The 20,352-nt window shown below is 40.4% G+C and overlaps 1 protein-coding gene across 2 annotated transcripts in view; it reads left to right on the forward strand.

Moving 5' to 3' along the window:
* The first annotated feature begins 2,312 nt into the window (after positions 1–2,312).
* Positions 2,313–20,352, forward strand: part of RGL1 (ral guanine nucleotide dissociation stimulator like 1) — a 165,186-nt gene continuing 147,146 nt past the window's right edge. For both annotated transcript variants that reach the window (XM_013064222.1, XM_013064224.1), the window contains exon 1: positions 2,313–2,476. In XM_013064222.1, the coding sequence (XP_012919676.1) occupies positions 2,345–2,476 (132 nt within the window). In that variant the 5' untranslated portion in view covers positions 2,313–2,344. The remainder of the gene's footprint in view (positions 2,477–20,352) is intronic.

Here is a 20,352-nt window from a genome sequence, read left to right on the forward strand (position 1 = left end):
TCATTTAGTTGCATCTTCTCCCCAAACAGGGCAAGGAACAATCTGTGGGAAGCCAGGACACAGTAGAGTTCAGTCTCCAATACTGACAATTTGCCAACTCTCACCCACACGGCAGCGATGAGAAAGCAGCTGTGGGCAGCGGTGGAGTGGGGTCACCATGGGGTCACCTGGATACATTACACTTACAGATGTTCCATTGTTTGCCCTGAGATTTTGTAGTTCGTCTATTTCATCCAGTTAGGTTTCCATGATCCGCGGAGGATAGAGCCCAAACCATCTTCTGTAGTTTTTCCACTTTGTTTTGATTTATTATTTGTTGTTTACAGTATTATCTCCAATAACAATGATGGAATTTCCTTCTCTATCAATCTGGCCTGTTTCCACTGTGCCTGTTTATTTTAATTTCCTTTTTTTGGACTGAAACCTCCACATGACTCTGCTCTGTTTATTTCCTTGGCTGTAAGTGTCGGCATCATTTATTAGCATATCCTCTCCCGTGAATTTGTTCATTAATTATGAAGGTTTTGTTTCCTGCTTCCTAGTAGGATTGTGTTCTGTGTTGCGCGTGTGGAAGGGCTGCGGGTGGTTTTGGTTAGCAACTTCCTCATCATGCCTCTCTGCAAGCAGACGGTTTGCTCTCCACGGTTTCCAGATGGACCGCGTGAGGCAGAGAAGGGAGTCAGCTGCCAAAGAAGCTTTTCTCAAATCCTCTGACCAACCACCCCTGCTCGGCTTATCAATACTCACTGTTGTCTACTTTTATTTGGGCTGTAGGTTAAGTGAGCAAGACCTGCTTTTTTGCAGACAGGCTCCGATCCTTGAAGCCATTTCCATGAAAACTAGTCCGTTAACTAATGAGCAGTGAGCTGCTTGGGGATGCGTGATGAACGTTAGACTTGGCTCTTCCTCTTGAAGACCCTGCAGCCCACTAAAGAAATCAATCAAAAGGTGAAAGAGAAGACGTAATTTGGCTTTTACATCTGTTATTTGAAAATATTGGCTCTGCTGCCCGATTTTCACCGGATTCTCCTGATGTCCTGAGTTAACTAATTCCTCAAACGTTTGTTTAGTACTTACTCTGTGTATGACACCATCTCTAGTGTCAAGATGCTTAAAAGACCAGAAGGTGGAAATAGAGCTGAAAGCAAATAAACGTAATAAAGTGTTAGAGGTGGTCCAATAGACACCTTTCCAGAGTATATAGAGGGAGTAGCAGAGGAGGAGGGGGGCTTTATTCCCTTGGAGTGAGGGGTGGGAGCAGATGTCCCAAAGAAAGCCTGAAGCTACGGGATACATTTGAGATGCACGCGTACCTTCCGAAGGCAGAAACGGTGGCCGAGGAGGCAGCCTGGTATGGTGGAGGAAAGGAGGGCCTGGTTGCCATTTTGAGGAGTTAGGGTTTCCATTCCCTAGGGAAAGTTTTAGGTAGGTGGGACGTCATTACCAGATTTACTTTAAAAAAAAAAAAAAAAGAAAGAAAAGTTACCCTGAGAAACATAGATTCAGGGGGACTTGAATGGAGGCGAGGAGATTCCTTAGGACAAGATGGCGCGGAGCCGGCACCATGTGATTCCAGACAAGCCAGTGGCGGATGGAAAGATGTCAAGGAAGCAAACTTTATAGAATTGGTATCATTTTTTAAGTATTGGCTTTACAGCAACTGCTGATGAAACTAAGGCTCAGAAAAGTAATGCAGCCGATAAATATCAAAGGGACTATGTCTCTGTGCTTCCAGTGCAGTTTGAAAAAAAATGATGTTATGGCATTGATCACACAGTGCCGTAATATACCATATTGTGATTACTTGTTTATAAGCCTTTCTGCCCTGAGACATTACCCTTCTTAAGGTTAAGAGCCAAGCTACCAAACGATTTGTGTATGCCTAGCATGGCAACCTTGTATAAACAAGTACCCGATAGATGTTTGAAGAGGAACACACCACTTCCAGTACTTTTTCCACGTGCAACACACAGCATGGACATACAAAGACATTTCTCTCGGGCTTCTCTTACATCCACCTGAGGGGGCCAGAGCAAAGAGGCAAATTGGGATAATAGGCAGATGATGCTTCTTCCTTTGCTCTAAAATTCCCATCACCTTATCAGAATGCACCCCTGCCTCCAGAAGCCTGCATTAAAATAGCAATAATGAATATTTAAAATATAAAAAGGGGCCATGAAGGTTGATGTCTATTGTGACACCATCCTCAGTGGTCTCATTATCCACAAATCAAGCACGAGAATTTGCTTTCATATCTTTTTTTAATGGTAATTAATGTTTTAACCTGAATCACACTTTATTCTTCCTCTCAGGTCCGTAATGCCTCCTGCCTGGCTCTTTCAAGATGGAGGACAAACCTATGGGAGAGCCTACTCAAGTGGCGTCTAAATTCAAACTTTCCAACAAGGTCGAGAGCACAGGACACTGGCTGGTGGACGATCATGCTCGGATATGGGAAGTTTTAAAGACAGAGGAGGTAGGACAACTCTAAATCACTGAGTTTGTACAATAATAGATTTTCTTTGACTTGAGACTCCCAGTTCTTAGTACGGTCAGCACCACAGACAAGCTCGGCAGATTTTTATTCAGAGGCCACCCATGAATGGAGAACAGTAAGTTAGGAGTGTGTTTCTTGGGTATTCATAGTGCCACGGTGATTTAGCCAACAGAGGTGGCACTGACAGTACTTAAAATACACAGGTAGACATTCTCCTTCTAGAATCCTTCCAGTCCTAAGTGGGAAATCAAATCATGGTGAGAAAGTTGATTCCTAAAGATCAATCATAACAAGTGGAATTATATAGATTCATTGTTCGACAGGATGAGCCTCAGTGTATCATTAGGGCTCTTTGGTTGCAAGCAACAGAAATGGACCCTGACGAATTTAAGCAAAATGGGAAATTATAGGAGGATATTGGGAGGCTCATAGAATTGATGAGAAGCTTTGAAAACTTGGATTAGAAAGAAGACAAGAGTCAAGTCAATAAGAACTGTTCAGGGCACTACCCCTGGTATAAATTCCAATCTTTCCCCATCCTCTCTTCATTCTCACATGTATGTATCTGCTCCAGATGCAAAGCCGTGGAAGAGAGGGGCTCACTGCCAAGCTCAGTTACATGTCTTTTTTTCTGGTTCTTCTGTAAAGAGAAGAAGAATCTTCCATGAGAGACCATTATAGCAACTCCTCACAGCACTTGTGTTTGGAGTCCAAGTGTCCCGTATCCACATGTTGTGACCATTACAGTTCAAGAAAGTAACTTGACAAGTGCAGTCTTAAACTGCCCGAGCAAAAATGTGAACCCTCTCTGTAGGGATACTTACCCAACAGATTTTTTTCTTTTTAAAGGAATAAATCTACACACAGAGTAGTTGAAGTCTTTACAAAACCTACCTAATAGGACCAAGACTCGGGTCAGTTGAGTGAGGTGCCAAGGGCACAACATTTAAGGAAGCACTCTCTCGTAGGTTTGTGTCCTGCACTTGCATGAACTTGGGAGTCAACACATCTTTATATTTTGAAGTGCCTTGCTTGCCTCACCCTCTTGCTGGCTCTGCCACCTGGTTTTATTCTTCTCCTGTATCCTCTAGGTAATCCTTTCCCCAAATTAGGCATTTGCCATTCTTATGCATATTTCAGTATATATGGTACATACCTGTTATCCACATATCGAATATATAATATTGATTTACATCTTATCAATTTTGTGTAAGTTATATACTCTATATCTACTTCTATAGCTTGCTTTTTTTTTTTTTTTTACTTAACATTTGGTTTCCACTTTATCTGTTTTCTGTGCTTGAAACAAGTAGTTCTAGCTTACTCACATTTTACTTTTCTTTATATTCTCTTGATTGAGTTACATTTGTTTATCTGTTCTCTTATTAATACCAGGTTTTTTTTCAATACAAGGTAGTGTAGTACATTTCTTTAGCATAGACACCTGTAGATGGCCTGCTGGATTATAAAGTATGAAAACCTTCAATTTTACTAGTTATTACCAGATTGATTAACAAGATGAAGATATGAGTTTATATCCCCACTAGCAGCATATGAGAATTCTCCCCGCTCCACATCTTCACCAGTTGCTGATCTTATCAGACCTTTAAATACTGGCTGATCTGATTGTTTTGAAATGGGATCTTGTTGTTTTAACATGAATTTTCCCATATGACTAGTCAATTATCCCAGCACCATTTTTGAATGTCCATAATTTCTTCTTAAGTTGGTGATGTTCTCATGTATCATATTTCTTTACGTACACCTTCTGATAGTGTGATGCTTCCTTGACTGTTTTAATTTTAAAGGAAACATGGCTATCTAATTGGGTATGTCCCACTGAAATATTGCTCTTCAAAATTGTTTTGGCTGTTTTTGGAACTTACATTTTTGATATGAATTTAGGATGAGCTTGTTAGGTTCTGTGAATATGAAGAAAAAGGAAAGTCTGCTGGAAATTTGACTAGGGTTGAAATAAGTTTGTTGATTAGTTTGGGGGATTGTCTATCATTATGATAATCAGTGAATATCTTGTCTAATTATTGACTTTAATGGGCATGCTTCAATAGTTGACCCTCACTATTTCACCAACATTTTATCCTATACCCCTTTGCTGTAAGATTTTTACTTCTAAAATTAAGGAAGTTTTCTCTTCTCCTTTTCTTTTTTTGTTAAATGTTAATTTTCTTTACATTGTAATATTTGATATCTACAAAATAATATACATCTAAGTTATAGAACATAATATTAAGCAGACACTTGTGAATTCATTATGAACTTAAGAACTACAACTTTACCAATTTGTTGAATACATATGTGGACTCTTCGTATCCTATTTCCTTGATTCCTTTCCCTGCAAAGTTAACCATTTTCTTGAAGGCTGTGTTTGATCATTCTTCATGTTTTTAAAATATATAGGTATCCCCAAACAACATTGTTTAGTTAAACAAACTAGTTATTTGGTCATATATATATATATGATATAGGTCTTATTTCTTTGGTGACTCACTTCTTTCACTGTTTATAAGATATTTAGTAGTAATTCATTAATTTTTACTGTTGAATAATATGCTGTTATGTGGTTATGCTATGATTTGTTTATTCATATGTTCATGGACATTTTAATTATTTATTTTTTTGCCATTATGAACAATCTGCTAAGAATATCGTTATGCATGTCTGTGCCCTGGTGTAAGAGTACTCCATGCATAAGAATTTTTCTAGGTTAATACCTATTAGGTGAATTTTTAGTTGGGTACATCCAAGTTATTGCTATATTGCTTTCTAAAACAGTACCAATTTACACTCTCACTAGCAGTGCATAACATTTTTCTTATTCTACATCCTTGCCAACTTTTTAATTGTCAGATTTCTTAATTTTTTGGACCTCGTTGTTATAAAATAGAATCTCATCCTTTACTCATCAATTCTTGATATATATCACTCCATCGTAGATACTTTTTTCTTTCTCTCTCTCTCTCTCTCTTTTTTTTTAAGAATTTACTTTTCTGAGGGTCTAACTAGAGCAAGAGTCTTTTTTTTTCCTTTTTGTCTGAAGATGCCTTTATTTTGAGCCTGCTCTTAGAATGATAGTTTAGATGGGTATAGAATTCCAGGTTACTTTCTTTCAGTACATTAAAAACATCCCATTGTCCTCTGCCTTCCATTGTTTCTGTTGTAAACTAGCTAAAAGACTAATTTTTTTATTCCTTTGGATATAATGTCTTTTCTAACTTGCTAGATCTTCTCTACATTTTTGCTGTTTTGTAGTTTCATTCTTCTGTGTTAAGGTGTGTGGGTTTCTTTTTATTTAACTTCTTGGGTTAAATAAAACCCATAGGGCTTCCCAAATATATGAATGCTCTCTTCCATCAGTCTGGAAACATCTCTGTAATTTTCTTTTCAAATAATTGCTTTTGCTTCATTTTACTTATGTTACTCCCACAAGATTTATATCTGATTTTCACACTCTTTGCATATGTCCCTTAACCTCTCTTTTGGAGTTGCTATCTTTTTTCTCTCTGTCTTATATTCTGATTAGTTTTAGATCTATTTTACAATTCATTAATTCTTTCTTCAGTTCTATCTAATCTGCTTTTTAACCCAACCAATGAGTTTTAAATTTCAGGTTATTCTATTTTTACTTCTAGAAGTTCTGCTTTGTTCTTTCTAAAATTTTATAGTCATTTTTTAGTGTCTTCATTTATATTCCTGTTTTTAATTAGAAGACTATTTGTCAAGAACTGTGAAGGTTATGAGATCTTACGCTATTTGCAAGTTTTCTTGCCAAGGTAATAGATACTGAAAGAAGACATGAGACTTCTCTGTCTCAGAGACAGAAGAAACAGTAACCAGAGTGTCAGCATGTTTTTATTGGCTCCTATGCTGTAGTTCTTCCAGGGCCTAGATACCTGCCTGCACAAGAAAGGATCACTGACTTTGGGAAACTTTCCAGTTTATAGTAGACAATTAGTAAGCCTGCACTTTCTCCTAGTAGGAGATGTTACCTTATCCTTTAAGGTTAACAATGGGCTACAAACACAGGCCTGAAAAATGATCTAGGTAAGGATCAGCCAGGCCTTGATCATTTGGCATAGAAATCAAGACATACAGAAACAAGAGAGATTCATGGAGGAGTGTTTCTCCTCCATTATATTTAAATATAATAGTCTTATATTCTGAGTTGGCAATTCTAATAGCTATGGATCTTATTTTGCTATCTGTTCTTTCTGTTGTCTTTTGCACATGATGTTTTGTTTTTTTGTGGTTTTACGATTTTTGACTGTGGGTTCATTTTTCTTGGAATAAAGGGAGCTTTCTCTGTTGAGAATTTGCAGTTACTTCTGGGTGTACTACCAACTGGAAGTCACTTTAAAGGAAATTCTTACCTTGAAGTTTTCAGACTACTCGATGTGAATATAGGCTAAAAGCCTGTGGGTGGGTGTATTTATGATAATTAGTTCCAAGGGGAATTGACTCCTCCCTTCCCAGCCCATCCCTGCTCATATTCAGTGCCATGTTTTAAGATAAGCAACTTTCCTGGTATTTGCTGTGGAGGGCATGTCATTCTTGGTTCATCTGAATGCAGAGGGAATAGCATTTTGGGGTCCTAGTTTGATGCAGTGGGGATTCCCTGTAGATTCTCTCTCTTGAGCCATTCCTGGGTTTTGTTTGTTAGTCTTGGGTTCATTTAAAGGAATAAAACCTATATTAGTTAAAGTAACTCTAATGCTTTCTCAAACATTGTCAAAAATTTAAGTGGCTTAATACAATAAGAGTTGATGTCTTAATCACATAATAGCCTAACACTTGAGTTCATTTTTAAAGGAAAAGCATACATGAGCCCAGCATGGGCTTCTTTCAGAAGAAGAATGAGAGAAAATATTCCTGGAAGAGTGAAAACTGTGTAAGGGGTAGTATTTAGAGAGAATATCCTGCAGTTTGGAGCATTTGTAGCAGAAAAGGGATGGCAAGAGATGAAGCTGAGAGGAACCAAGTAATGAAAAGTCTTATGTGCTCCACCCAGAATTTCAGAAATTCTCCTGTGGGCTTTGGGGAGTCAATGAAGGGTGTTAGGCAGGGCTAGTGACATGGTTGGGTTTGTTTTTTAGAAATGTTACTTTGTCAGACATGTGAAGGACAGCCTCGAGCACTTCAAAACCTCACCCACTTAGGTCTCTTTCTTTTCCATCTACATTGTGCTAGTCAGTGCTCAGTGGGGAATTATTTGGGATTGTTCTTTTTTTCAGGATGGGAATTCTCTCTCTCAGCTAGATCCTTTGTCCTTGAGATCATTTCCTTAGTTTTAATTCTATTACACTATAAACCCAAAGCATGAGGATATAAACCTGATGACTGATTGACAAAACATTTTCATAGTCTTTATGTAATCATATAATCATTATTTTACACTAATACATTGTTTCTCTAAATTGTTACATCCACCAAAATATTGCCAGCTGTGGGTACAAAGGCAATTCATTGGATTCACCATAAGATAGCACTTAGTGGTGATGACATTTTGTTTTTTTGCTCATTGCTGATTGAATTTGCATTGAGTCATCTGCTGTGCCACTGGGCTTATCTGTGTTCAGTGTTTTACATTTGTGAGAAGGCTGCCAAGATAAGCAACATTGTCTTGTGGCTATGGAACAGAGATGTTCTCTGTGCGAAATTAAACCAGTGAATGCCTGTATGGAGATTGGACATATGACCTCTTCTTCTCTATCCGGACCGGGACTGGGACCCCACATTGTAACATCACATTCTTGGAGGAAGAAATAGTAATGTGGTCATTATGCATGCTTTGGAGATTAAATCACACTCATCATGGAATGAGTAAAGTAGATGTATCATCAGAAGTGAGAAATGGAATTTTATATATTCAGTTGTGGCCTGTAAGCGAGGGAAAATACCATTGATCGAGCACTTTCTCTGGGTCAAGAACTGTATTTAGTTGGCACTTTCATATTTATCAGTATATCTGTCACAGCTAAAGATATTTTTTCATCAGGATTTTGAAGGTTGGAGGTTAAGGCACATACTCAAAGACACATAGCTGGTAAGTGGCAGAGTAATGTTCAAACTCAGGTTTGTCTCTCTTCATTTTTCTTTCTTTCTTTCTTTTTTTTTTTTTTTTTAAAGATTTTATTTACTTTGCAGAGAGAGAGAGAGAGAGATCACAAGTAGGCAGAGAGGCAGGCAGAGAGAGGGGAGAAACAGGCTCCCCTGCTGAGCTGAGCAGAGAGCCCGATGTGGGGCTTGATCCCAGGACCCTGAGATCTTGACCTGAGCTGAAGGCAGAGGCTTTAACTCACTGAGCCACGCAGGTACCCCTCTCTTCATTTTTCTATGCTTATTTTCTCACAAAGTTGTCTACCAAAATTATTTAAGTCAATATGATTCTACATTTAGTTTCCTTGCCCAGACTTTAACTAATCCTGGCCAAGGGCAGGACCCTCAGCTCAATAGATGGTACCAGTCTTGCTTTCAGAGGGCGTGGCTCTGCAGTGTCTGGTATGAGTAAACACCAGTGTGCCCACTGAGTCCTGACTTTCTTCCACTCCTCAAAGCACTGGCCCGGTGTGTGTGGCTGGAATTCCATCGCTCTCTCTCATACAGTATACCAGTATCTCATGGAGAATTGCACCCTGCCCTTAACACTGTTCTATTTAAATGGGTCCCTAAAACTCTGCTACATTCTTGGTAGCTCTCTTTTCTGCACAGCTGAGCTCTAAGTCACATCCCCCAAGCTGTGGATTGGGGTCCAGCTGTGAACAGTCTGATTGTTTGGAACCTGGATATTTTTATCCATTTCCTGAGCACTTGTCACTTCCTTGGACATTAAAACCTGCCAGAATCACATCAGTGTTTTCCTGTGCCCATGAAACACTGTTCACCAGTCTGTTGTTACCATGGGGCACACCCTTGTCATCAGTAAGTCTCTCCAGTTCCAATCGACCAACTTTATATCTTCTGATTTTTTTCATTGGCTCTTGTCACCAGAGTCCCAAGTTGCCCGGTGTAAGATCATGTTACGGTAAGACCAGGGCATAACATTTTTAATAAGTTTCACAGTCTAAACCAAAAGGGGGTCTTTTGCATATCAGATCTTAGTTCTGGTTACATTTCAGCCTTGGTATGAAAAGGTGCTTGCGTACCACCTCTTCAAGGAAGACCTCCTTGACTCCTCTGGTCCGGGTTAGTGACCACATTGTGTGGTCTCATAATACGTCTGCTTATCGATCTTATAAAACTCATCACGTGAGTGGGACTCATATGTTTATGTATTGCTTTCTCCTAAATTAGAATGTAAGCTCCTCAAGGCCTCTGTCCTATTCATCTGTATATGTCCAATAATATTCATGGTGTTTGGCACATAGTAAGTACTTGATAAAAATTTACTGAATACAGAGAACATACAGAGTGCCTAAGAGCATGGACTCTGTAACCAGATTTGCTGTGTGAATTTGTCAAATTTCTTAACCTCTCTGTACTTCTGTTTCCTCCTCTATAAAAATGATATACTTATAGGGTTGTTATGAGAATTTTTTGAGTTCTAATATGTAAAGTGCTCAGAACAGTGCCTGCTACATAATAAGCAATAGAGGCAGACTTTTATTATTGTTGAACAAATCTGTGATAAGGGAAGAGTACAAAATGTTACACCATATCGGCTTCTCCGTTGGATAGCAGCTGCTTTTAATCCCTGCTATCTGGATTTAGGATTTCCCCTACCATCTGGAAGGCTCCACACTCCAGGATCCTTTCTATGATTTTAAGTGACTGTAGAATTGGCACTGATGGTCACAACTGCCTGACTGTAATGAGACTTCCCTCATTTTAAAAAAATTTTATTATTTTATTTGACAGAGAGATCACAAGCAGGCAGAGAGGCAGGCAGAGAGAAGGGAGGAAGCAGGCTCCCTGCTGAGTAGAGAGCCTGAAGTGGGCTCGATCCCAGGACCCTGGGATCATGACCTGAGCGGAAGGCAGAAGCTTAACCCACTGAACCACCCAGGTTCCCCTCATTAAAGTTCCTACAGAGCGATCCCTCAGGCAGGAAGACAGTCAAGCCCAACTAAACAGCACTGTGTTGAGATACACAAATATCCGTGGTGTAGTGACCAGATAGGGGCTTTTCAGAACCACTCAACTCGACTGCCCCCTTCTCTGTGTGTGAGGTGGGGTGACAGGTTAGCAGCGTGCGTACTCGCTCCTCAGGGCCGTGTTCGGGGATCAGAGTGCACGGGCGGTGTTCTAAACCTCGTGGTATGCTGGCTGCTGATTCAGGTGGCTCAGGTGATGATTTGAATGGGACGGCAAACCCTTCTAGAGGGTAAAATTAGACAGGATTGAGAGGAAGAGAACTTTCTCCTATAGAAAGCTCTTTTGTAGTAATCAATTTAGTAGCAGTTGTGATCAATTTATCCTGCTCTGTTTGGGTCCGAGTTCTAGAATGAACCCTGCCTTTACCATACCAGACATGAACATTTCTTCATATTTTAATAGAGAGAGTAAAGGAGACTGCAGGTAAACTTAGGCAAAAAGGAAGGGAAAGGGAAGGGGAGGGAAGAAAAGAAAAAGGAAGGAAGGAAGGAAGGAAGGAAGGAAGGAAGGAAGAAAGGAAAGGAGGGAGGGAAAAGAAAGACAAGTTTCTCGAGGTCCGGGAAGTCATTCCTTCATGGGGCTTGCATTCATGGGCATCGTAAGTCTCCAGGAAAAAGTTAGCAAAGCAGTTCTGTTTCAGCCCATTGTTTTCCACAGTGTGTTCACTGTAAACCTCCGAATCTTGTTGTTCCCTTGAAACCCCCATGATGTCAGGAAAAGCTTGGCATGAGGCAGTCAAGAGGCGGGGGGTGGGGGGGGGGGGAGAGGAGTTTACAGATGGAAATCTTTCCCATGAAAGGAAAAGGAAGTGTCTTCAGTCCTTTTTAAGCGGGTTTCCCCTTGAAGGGGGCACACATGAGGAAGAAATGACATTATTTACATTTGTTCGTGGGTTACAAATGCAGGGTGTGTGGGAGAGTTTGCATGTCTTCCCACAGCAGTGAGTAGCTATTTTAAAAGCCCATCCTTTCTCAGGGACCCAGGAGAGGAAATAGTTGAAAATCTTCACTACAAACTCTCTTCCTTTGTGACCCGGCATCTGAGCAATTCACCTGATCTACGTAATGGGAAACCCTGATCTAGGAATCCCAGGAAACTTTATAGATGAAGAAAATATCAGTGAGGTAAAGACTGGTGGAGGGGTGGGCTTTGCTGTTTGGAAAGGGTTAGCATTCTTTTTTTTCACTTCCTTGAGAGAGAGAGAGAGAAAGAGAGCTCAAGTGCTCGAGTAGGGGAGGGGCAGAGGGACAAAGTCCTAAGCAGACACCCCGAAGTGCAGAGCCCTACGTGGGGCTCAGTCTCATGAGCCGTGAGACCATGACCTGAACTGAAACACTGAGTTGGAGGCTCAACTAGCTGAGCTACCCCGGTGCCCTAAGGGTTAGCATTCTTTAAAAAAATGCATTCCGATGTCAATAACCCCAGTGTCTTTGCACATCACACTGTTCTCTCTGTTTAGAATGCCCTTCCTTCTCCTTCCTTAGCTAACGTCTACTCGCCTTAGCTTCCTTAGCTAACCACTCGCCTTAGCTTCCTTAGCTAACCACTCACCTTAGCTTCCTTAGCTAACCACTCGCCACTCACACTCTGGGAATCTTCCTTGTTCTCCACACACTGTGTTACGTGCCCTTGTCATTTTCCCCTAACTTTTTTTTTGAAAAGCACTTTGTGCCTTTTTTATGTATATTTATCACATTATATTGTAAATGCTTATTTATCATCTTTTCCACTGTACTGTGAGCTCCTAACAGGAGGAACTATGGTTTTTTTCTTTTTCAATGGAATATAAAACTATTTATTGACCACTGTTTACCAGTATTTACAATAAAATAAATAATATACAGTTGGATAACATTCTGACTACAAAGTTATTGTTTTTCCTGGTTTCTGCTGAGCTAGTAACTCAAATACTGGAAAGATTGAGCCTACATGTCAAGAATGGGTGACGGTTAAGAATTTGGATTATAGAAGCCTATAATCTACCCATTTATTCCAGCAGGTGCTATGTCTGTCTTGTTCAAAGTTACATCACTACACTGTTGAGGTGTTTCTTGAATGAATGAATGAATGAATGAACAAAGGAAGGGACAGATAAACAACCATTTTCATATGTTGATACGAACACCTGAGAACACCCAAGTGACAGAATTGGCGGCGGCTTGTGGGGGGATGGGGTTGGGTTAGTGGTGGTTTCTCTGACATCGTAAAAGGGCAGACTCAAGATCCAGAACTGTATGTTTTATTCTGTGGCATGTACTTGCCACTAAGAGGAACCATTACAATTTTATTGGAATTCTGAGAAATCAACACCATATGTGTATAGTCAACATACAGCGACAATAAAAACAAATTGCCTGATGAAAAGAGTCCTCAGTAAGCACATAACCCCTCCACCCACTCTTGTTTACCCTTATGGTCAAATCATGCTTGTAAACCAACTCATTGTTGCCTCAAAACTTTCATTTTAAGTAGGATGGGGGCACCTGGGTGGCTCAGTGGGTTAAGCCGCTGCCTTCGGCTCAGGTCATGATCTCAGGGTCCTGGGATCGAGTCCCGCATCGGGCTCTCTGCTCAGCGGGGAGCCTGCTTCCTCCTCTCTCTCTGCCTGCCTGTCTGCCTACTTGTGATCTCTCTCTGTCAAATAAATAAATAAAATCTTAAAAAAAAATAAAATAAAATTTAAGTAGGATGAATACAGGGGGAAAACAAATCTGAATTGTTTCAAAGTAAAAATGTTGATCAAGGGAGCTAAAAATGGCAGAGATTGAAACATTGTGTTGGAAGGATCCTGCCTATCCAGGTGGGAGGAGAAGTTATTTTTAAGGAATAATTGAGAGTAGGGGATCTCTGAAAGCAACACAGAGCTAGGATCTCAAACTGGAGTCCCAGAAGTCGTATAATTTACTAAGTGAAATGCAGATCGCTGACAATAGCATCACAGAAAGTGAGTGATTTCCAAACAGCAGGACTTCTCGTAAGAAATGTAGCAAGCTCGTCGATACAAAGTATACATATAAGGACACACCATCCCTTTAGGACAGCGATCAAGGTGTCACCCCTTTTCTGAAAGGAGGCAGGAACCACAAGGAAGAGGATGCAGAGGTTAACTAGATCAAACTTGGGACTTGAGAGCCACACAGATGGGACCATTAAGCAACCATCAGATTTTGAACTGAGAGCTGAGTTCTATGGAGAAAAGAGCCAAATTATTCATCCCTTGGTTTCATTTCTTTTTAATTATGAAAACAAAAACACAGGACACTATAGAAGTCATAAGTGACAGGCCGTTTTTCAGTATGACTCTTAAATATCTAGTCACCTTGTAAAAGCTTTTCATATACAATTGCAACATTGTAGTCATTGTAGGACCAGGAGAAACGTTCAGGGGCCAGTCCCGTCAGAATGTAGCTTGTCTGTTTGTCATCCCTAGTCCCCTTGGGGTCTCTGCAGTCTTTTGATGCTATTTTCTCATTACTCCCATGGTTGCATATTTCTTGTGCGGTGGAGAAACATCCATGGCATTGGCCCACCACTTAATTCTTATTCTTTAGCTAAATTAACCAGAATGCTTATGAATGCAGTGCCCTGGTTAACTTAATTTTCTGCGCATTTGTGAGCTAGCAGACATGACATAGTAAGCCCTTAATTGCCGTTTCTAAATGATTGGATATATAACATATGTGAAAGTACATTTCTCACTCAAAAAGTGCAAGTTGTGGGGCACCTGTGTGGCTCAGTTGTTAAGCGGCTGCCTTCGGCTTCGGTTATGATCCGAGGATCCTGGGATTGAGCCCTGCATGGGGCTCCCTGCTTAGTGGGAAGCCTGCTTCTCTCTTTCCGACTCCCTCTGCTTGTGTTCCCTTTCTCGCTTTGTTTCTCTCTGTCAAATAAACAGATACAATCTTAAAATAAAAAAGTGCAAGTTCCTTCCAAGCATGATAGGATTTGAGGTTGTAGGCCATAAAGGGGAAAGCCTCATGGAGTTTTGGATTCAGCTAGAATTTGGTTTGAGCATAGATACATCCAATATTTATTGGATGTATTATTCTGGGAAGTAGTTAATCCTCTTAGCTTCAGTTTCTTGGTCTGCAAAGTGTGGATGATAATATTCTTTTGGGGAAGGTTGAGTATACAATGAATGTGAACCATCCAGGACAATGACTGGCCCATAGCAAGTGCTTGATTAATATTATTTCCATTTTTCTGTCTCTAGTTAACTCAGGATTGATCACAAAACCGTTGAGTTTGGGCCCTTTGAAAAGTCTTGAATAGAGTGAAAGTAACATACAAAACTATTAACATCTGTCAATTATAGATAGTGGTAATAATGAACATGATTATATATGTTTATGTTTCTGTGCATGTTTTACAATTCTAAAAATTAAACATGTCAATGGGGCACCTCGGTGGCTCAGTGGTTTCAAGCCCTGAATCAGGCTCTCTGCTCAGCAGGGAGCCTGCTTCCTCTTCTCTCTCTCTCTCTGCCTGCCTCTCTGCCTACTTGTGATCTCCATCTGTCAAATAAGTAAATAAAAAAATCTTAAAAAAATTAAACATGACAAAAGTGAATAAATAAAACTAAATCAAGTGGCAGATATCATTACATGAGCCATCTAAAATAAATCAATTTCTACTATAGTAAATATGGAATAGTGGACTTGAGTCATTTTGCAATCAGTATTTGTTGAGTAACTACTAGGAACAGGATTGATAAAACCCCTGCCTCATGGAGCTTACAGTCCAACGAGGAATACAGATTAAAACTAACAAACATAAAGCCATCACACATGGGATCAGGTCAGTTAAAGGAAAGACAAAGGTTGTAAGGCAGCACAGAGGAGTCACATTTTACCTGATTTTGGGGAGGTGAGGAAAAGCTAAGGATGACTATTGATGTGTAGGGGGCATGATGTATAAGACCTTTTTAACATGTCATTGGAGAATGAACAGGGTGAATGACATCAAGAGATGCAGGTGCGGAAGGAAGTCCTTGGCACGTGCAGAGGGAAAAGCATGTGCCCAGGTGTAGTGCCTAGAGGGATGGAGAAGGAAGAGTAGTTCAATGGGGTGGAAGATGGGCTTCAAAGTGGAAGGTGTAGGGGGAGATGAGTCTTGAAAAGGGCCGATCATGAAGGGCCAGAGAAGTTTCATGCTTCTTGGGGAGGGTTCACCCACCAAAATATCAAGACCATTGTCTGCCCCTGTTGGTGGGGTCTCCATTTTTGTACCACTACTGTTGGTGCTCAGGAACTGATAATTCAGTCTTCAAGTCTGATGGAATGCTGTGTTTTCTGGGAGAGGCTGAAATCATGTCACTTGCTATTTTTAAGTGGACAGACTTAAAACTAACTACTTCCGGGGAATAAAATGAGTATGGAAGTTCTGTTTTTTACATATTGTTTTTCCTACATATTTTAAATGTAGAAACTTTCACTGATGGACTGAGGCTGTCCTGAGCTGCAGCCCATTTCTGCCTGCCATCAACAGATTATGGGCAGTGGCTTGTTTAATGTCCTCTTGGACTTAACAGAAAAACAGACTTGAAGATAGCCTTTGGGAACCTAACTTGTAAGTAGATGAGCTTTGTAATAAAATGTTAACTCTATCACATTTTTCCTAGCCTGCTGGTATCCTCTCGAATCATATGGATCAATGTTTGTGTCCCCGGTCTTGAGGTTAACTAGAGTTTTTGAAGTCAATACAAAATCTTACAACCTGCTAGACTTTTCTTTAACAAAAGCAAAAGCATTTGTCCATTATCCTCTGGAGCTGGGACAAATAGCATTTGGTTTGAAGAATCTGAAACACCGTTGCACTGGGGCAGAGATGAAGAAGGGTGATTACATTCTAATGACAGTCATTCACAATATCTGATCATGTTCAAACACAGGACCATTACACATGGTTTCATAATGGAAAATAAACGGGCCAGACGATTCAGTATACACAAACCATCTGGTGACCTTGCCCGTGACTCCTCGGGGAGAGAGTTGATAGGAAAACTGATGATCTGATCTGAGATTGTGATTTGCCCAAAGTTAGAGAATAACATCATTATCCTCTGATTCCCAATGGTTGCTCCCTGCACTTGGTTTTCTACAATTGTGTGAGTCTCAAACATCCTTCTCGCAAACTCCAGTTACATGATAAATTTCCTGGCTACTCTATTTTAATTTGGGAGTATACTTTCTATTGTCACTTGGATTCTTCATGATGACACTCTTCCTTTCCTTCACTCTCTGCCCTGACCTACCTTCCCCCTCATTAATATTGAGAGAATTAACATTAAATCTAGAACTGGGATGTTTGAAAGAGTAGATCATCTTTATAGTTGGTTCTATGTGTCCAAGAAAGTCTTTAAGCTACAACTCTGGGTAGCATTTTTCTTTCCTCCAGTTGCATTTTTTTTTTTTTCTTATTTAATGTGATCAGTAGTTCAAAGCAGAAACTATTCTTGGCTCAGTTTCCTCCCCACTAGTTATGACTTTTATATGTATATGTGGAATCTTGTTCTCAGAGGAAGATCTAAGGAGACCCTGTTATAAGTATGGGGTTAGCCACCATAAGGCACAGCTGGTACAAATCAGCATGATACAGCAATAGCTCAGGGTTATTGGCAGAGCCTGTGTTTAGGATTTAATAGTAAAGAAAGGGGCTCTGTACTGTGGGACCGAGAAGAAGGGAAAAGCTAGGGAGGGAGGAAGGGAGGATATCAAAGATAAACAGAAGAGGGAAGACATTAGAAGACTGGGGGGGCCGTATAGTATATAAAGTTTATTAAATAAAATGATATTCATATATAATCCTTCCTGGTTTAGAGAGATTTGGGGGCACCTTATTTTATATACTATATTCCAGTCCTTTAGGAGGGTAAACGGAGGAACTGTGGGGTAACTGGATAGCCCATGAAGAACTGGGAGAGATTTTTTTTTAAAAGATTTAATTATTTATTTACTTACTTATTCATTTGATAGGGAGAGAGAGAGAGGGCACACACACAAGCAGAGGGAACGGCAGGCCAAGGGAGAGGGAGAAGCAGGCTCCCCACTGAGCAGGGAGCCTGATGGGAGACTGGATCCCAGGACCCTGGGACCATGGCTTGAGCCAAAGGCAGATGCCCTGAACCGTTCAGGAGCCCCGAACTGGAGAGATTCTTGAAAGAGATTGGGAAGAACAGAAATTCTAAAATGAGAAGAGAGTATGGATTCAACAGAGTATGGATTCTCCGTCCACAGGCTGATTTGATGTATGTCGTCCCTAGTTCAGTCATGTCTCAGATTTTGAATAAAGATATACATGGTCAGCATAAATCTCTCTGAGTAGGGTGACATACTTTTTTAGATCATTAAGAATAGACTCAGGCTCCAGAGAATTAGCTGTATCCTTCCCTAAGGCCTGGCTTCAGTGCCTTTGAAGGCAATTGAGCAGTGATAGGAGGAGCAGTTTTTGAAACAGCAGGTCCTCCTGTTCCATCCCCCTGGCAGAATTATACACCTCGCCCTGTGGATCCGAGAGCCTCTTGTAGATTCTTTTCTCGGTCTTTCAGGGGATACCTGTAGGTGGCTGAGAGGAACAGAGAAGGCAAGACTCCCTCCTCCCCTAGCAGACAGACAGTAAGGGGGCAGTGTAGCTGCCCATTTTCTGGAATAAGGGATTCAAAGTGGAGATTCTTATTGGTGGTGCTGCAAACTTTAATTATCTTGACATCAGAGAGCTTCCAGGTGCAGATGTGGTCACATATCAAGGTATGTCAGATAGCCCCCAGGGCTAATTCCGGGTCAACACGAGTGTTCGAGATAGTCCCCAAGGCTAATTCTGGGTCTTCATGTGACTGGATTCCACTGGAAACTTCAAAAACAAGGAGATAGATAGAAGCGTGAGGAAAGATCATTTGTAAGTTTGTTTCTTTTTATGAATGCTGAAAAGGTATCACTGCTGGGTTCTGTGACCTAGCTGAAAAAAAAAAAAAAAAGAAGGTATTTTATGGTCTAGTATGTGGGCGAAAGAACATATCTGTGAGGGGAGGACTGGGGTAATTTGAAGAACTATCAATTTATAGAAGAAAAGAATCAGTAGCTAATTAGCATGAAAAATGCTCAGATCAAATAGTGACTAGAATGTTCATCCGGTTTAGTTTTTACACAAAATACTCCGTGAGTTATAAAGGTCTAGAATTTGGTTCTAATTTCCTCTCTTTGGGAATCCCTGTAAACAGGTAGTGTATTCTTAACATGGTAAAATAAATAATTTCCTTCCTTCCTTCCTTCTTTCTCTCTCTTTCTTTTTTCCTTCAAGATTTTATTTATCTATTTGAGAGAGAAAGAGAAAGCATGTGCTTGGGGGATGGGAAGAGGGAGAGGGAGAAGCACTCTCCACTGAGTGGGGAACCCAACTGCAGGGCTCCATCCCAGAACCCTGAGATCATGACATGAGCCGAAGTCGGACACTTCCAGGTGAGCCACCCAGGTGTCCCAAGAAATAATTTTCTTTAAAGAATTATCTTAGTGGAAGATGAGTTCATAGTAGGGTAGCCTTCTTAAGAAGATATGGGATCTCTCTGAAGATGTAGCTCTTTTCTGTATGATGACCAGTCTAACAGTTTTGTGGATCATTGAAGTTGGCTTGGTGTTATTAATCTTGATCTCTTTGGAACAAATACTAGGTAATGTCATTTTTTTTTTTTTTTTTTAAATTTTTTTATTTTTTATAAACATATATTTTTATCCCCAGGGGTACAGGTCTGTGAATCACCAGGTTTACACACTTCACAGCACTCACCAAATCACATGCCCTCCCCAATGTCCATAATCCCAACCCCTTCTCCCAAACCCCCTCCCCCCGGCAACCCTCAGTTTGTTTTGTGAGATTGAGTCACTTATGGTTTGTCTCCCTCCCAATCCCATCTTGTTTCATTTATTCTTCTTCTACCCACTTAAGCCTCCATGTTGCATCACCACTTCCTCATATCAGGGAGATCATATGATAGTTGTCTTTCTCTGCTTGACTTATTTCGCTAAGCATGATACGCTCTAGTTCCATCCATGTTGTTGCAAATGGCAAGATTTCATTTCTTTTGATGGCTGCATAGTATTCCATTGTGTATATATACCACATCTTCTTGATCCATTCATCTGTTGATGGACATCTAGGTTCTTTCCATAGTTTGGCTATTGTGGACATTGCTGCTATAAACATTCGGGTGCATGTGCCCCTTTGGATCACTACATTTGTATCTTTAGGGTAAATACCCAATAGTGCAATTGCTGGGTCATAGGGCAGTTCTATTTTCAACATTTTGAGGAACCTCCATGCTGTTTTCCAGAGTGGGCTGCACCAGCTTGCATTCCCACCAACAGTGTAGGAGGGTTCCCCCCTTTCTCCGCATCCTCGCCAGCATCTGTCATTTCCTGACTTGTTGATTTTAGCCATTCTGACTGGTGTGAGGTGATATCTCATTGTGGTTTTGATTTGTATTTCCCTGATGCCGAGTGATATGGAGCACTTTTCCATGTGTCTGTTCGCCATCTGGATGTCTTCTTTGCAGAAATGTCTGTTCATGTCCTCTGCCCATTTCTTGATTGGATTATTTGTTCTTTGGGTGTTGAGTTTGTTAAGTTCTTTATAGATTCTGGACACTAGTCCTTTATCTGATATGTCGTTTGCAAATATCTTCTCCCATTCTGTCAGTTGTCTTTTGATTTTGTTAACTGTTTCCTTTGCTGTGCAAAAGCTTTTGATCTTGATGA

This window comes from Mustela putorius, unplaced genomic scaffold (genome assembly GCF_011764305.1).
Source record: "Mustela putorius furo isolate JIRA1106 unplaced genomic scaffold, ASM1176430v1.1 tig00537335_pilon_pilon_pilon, whole genome shotgun sequence".
In the NCBI taxonomy this organism is placed as follows: Eukaryota; Metazoa; Chordata; class Mammalia; order Carnivora; family Mustelidae; genus Mustela; species Mustela putorius.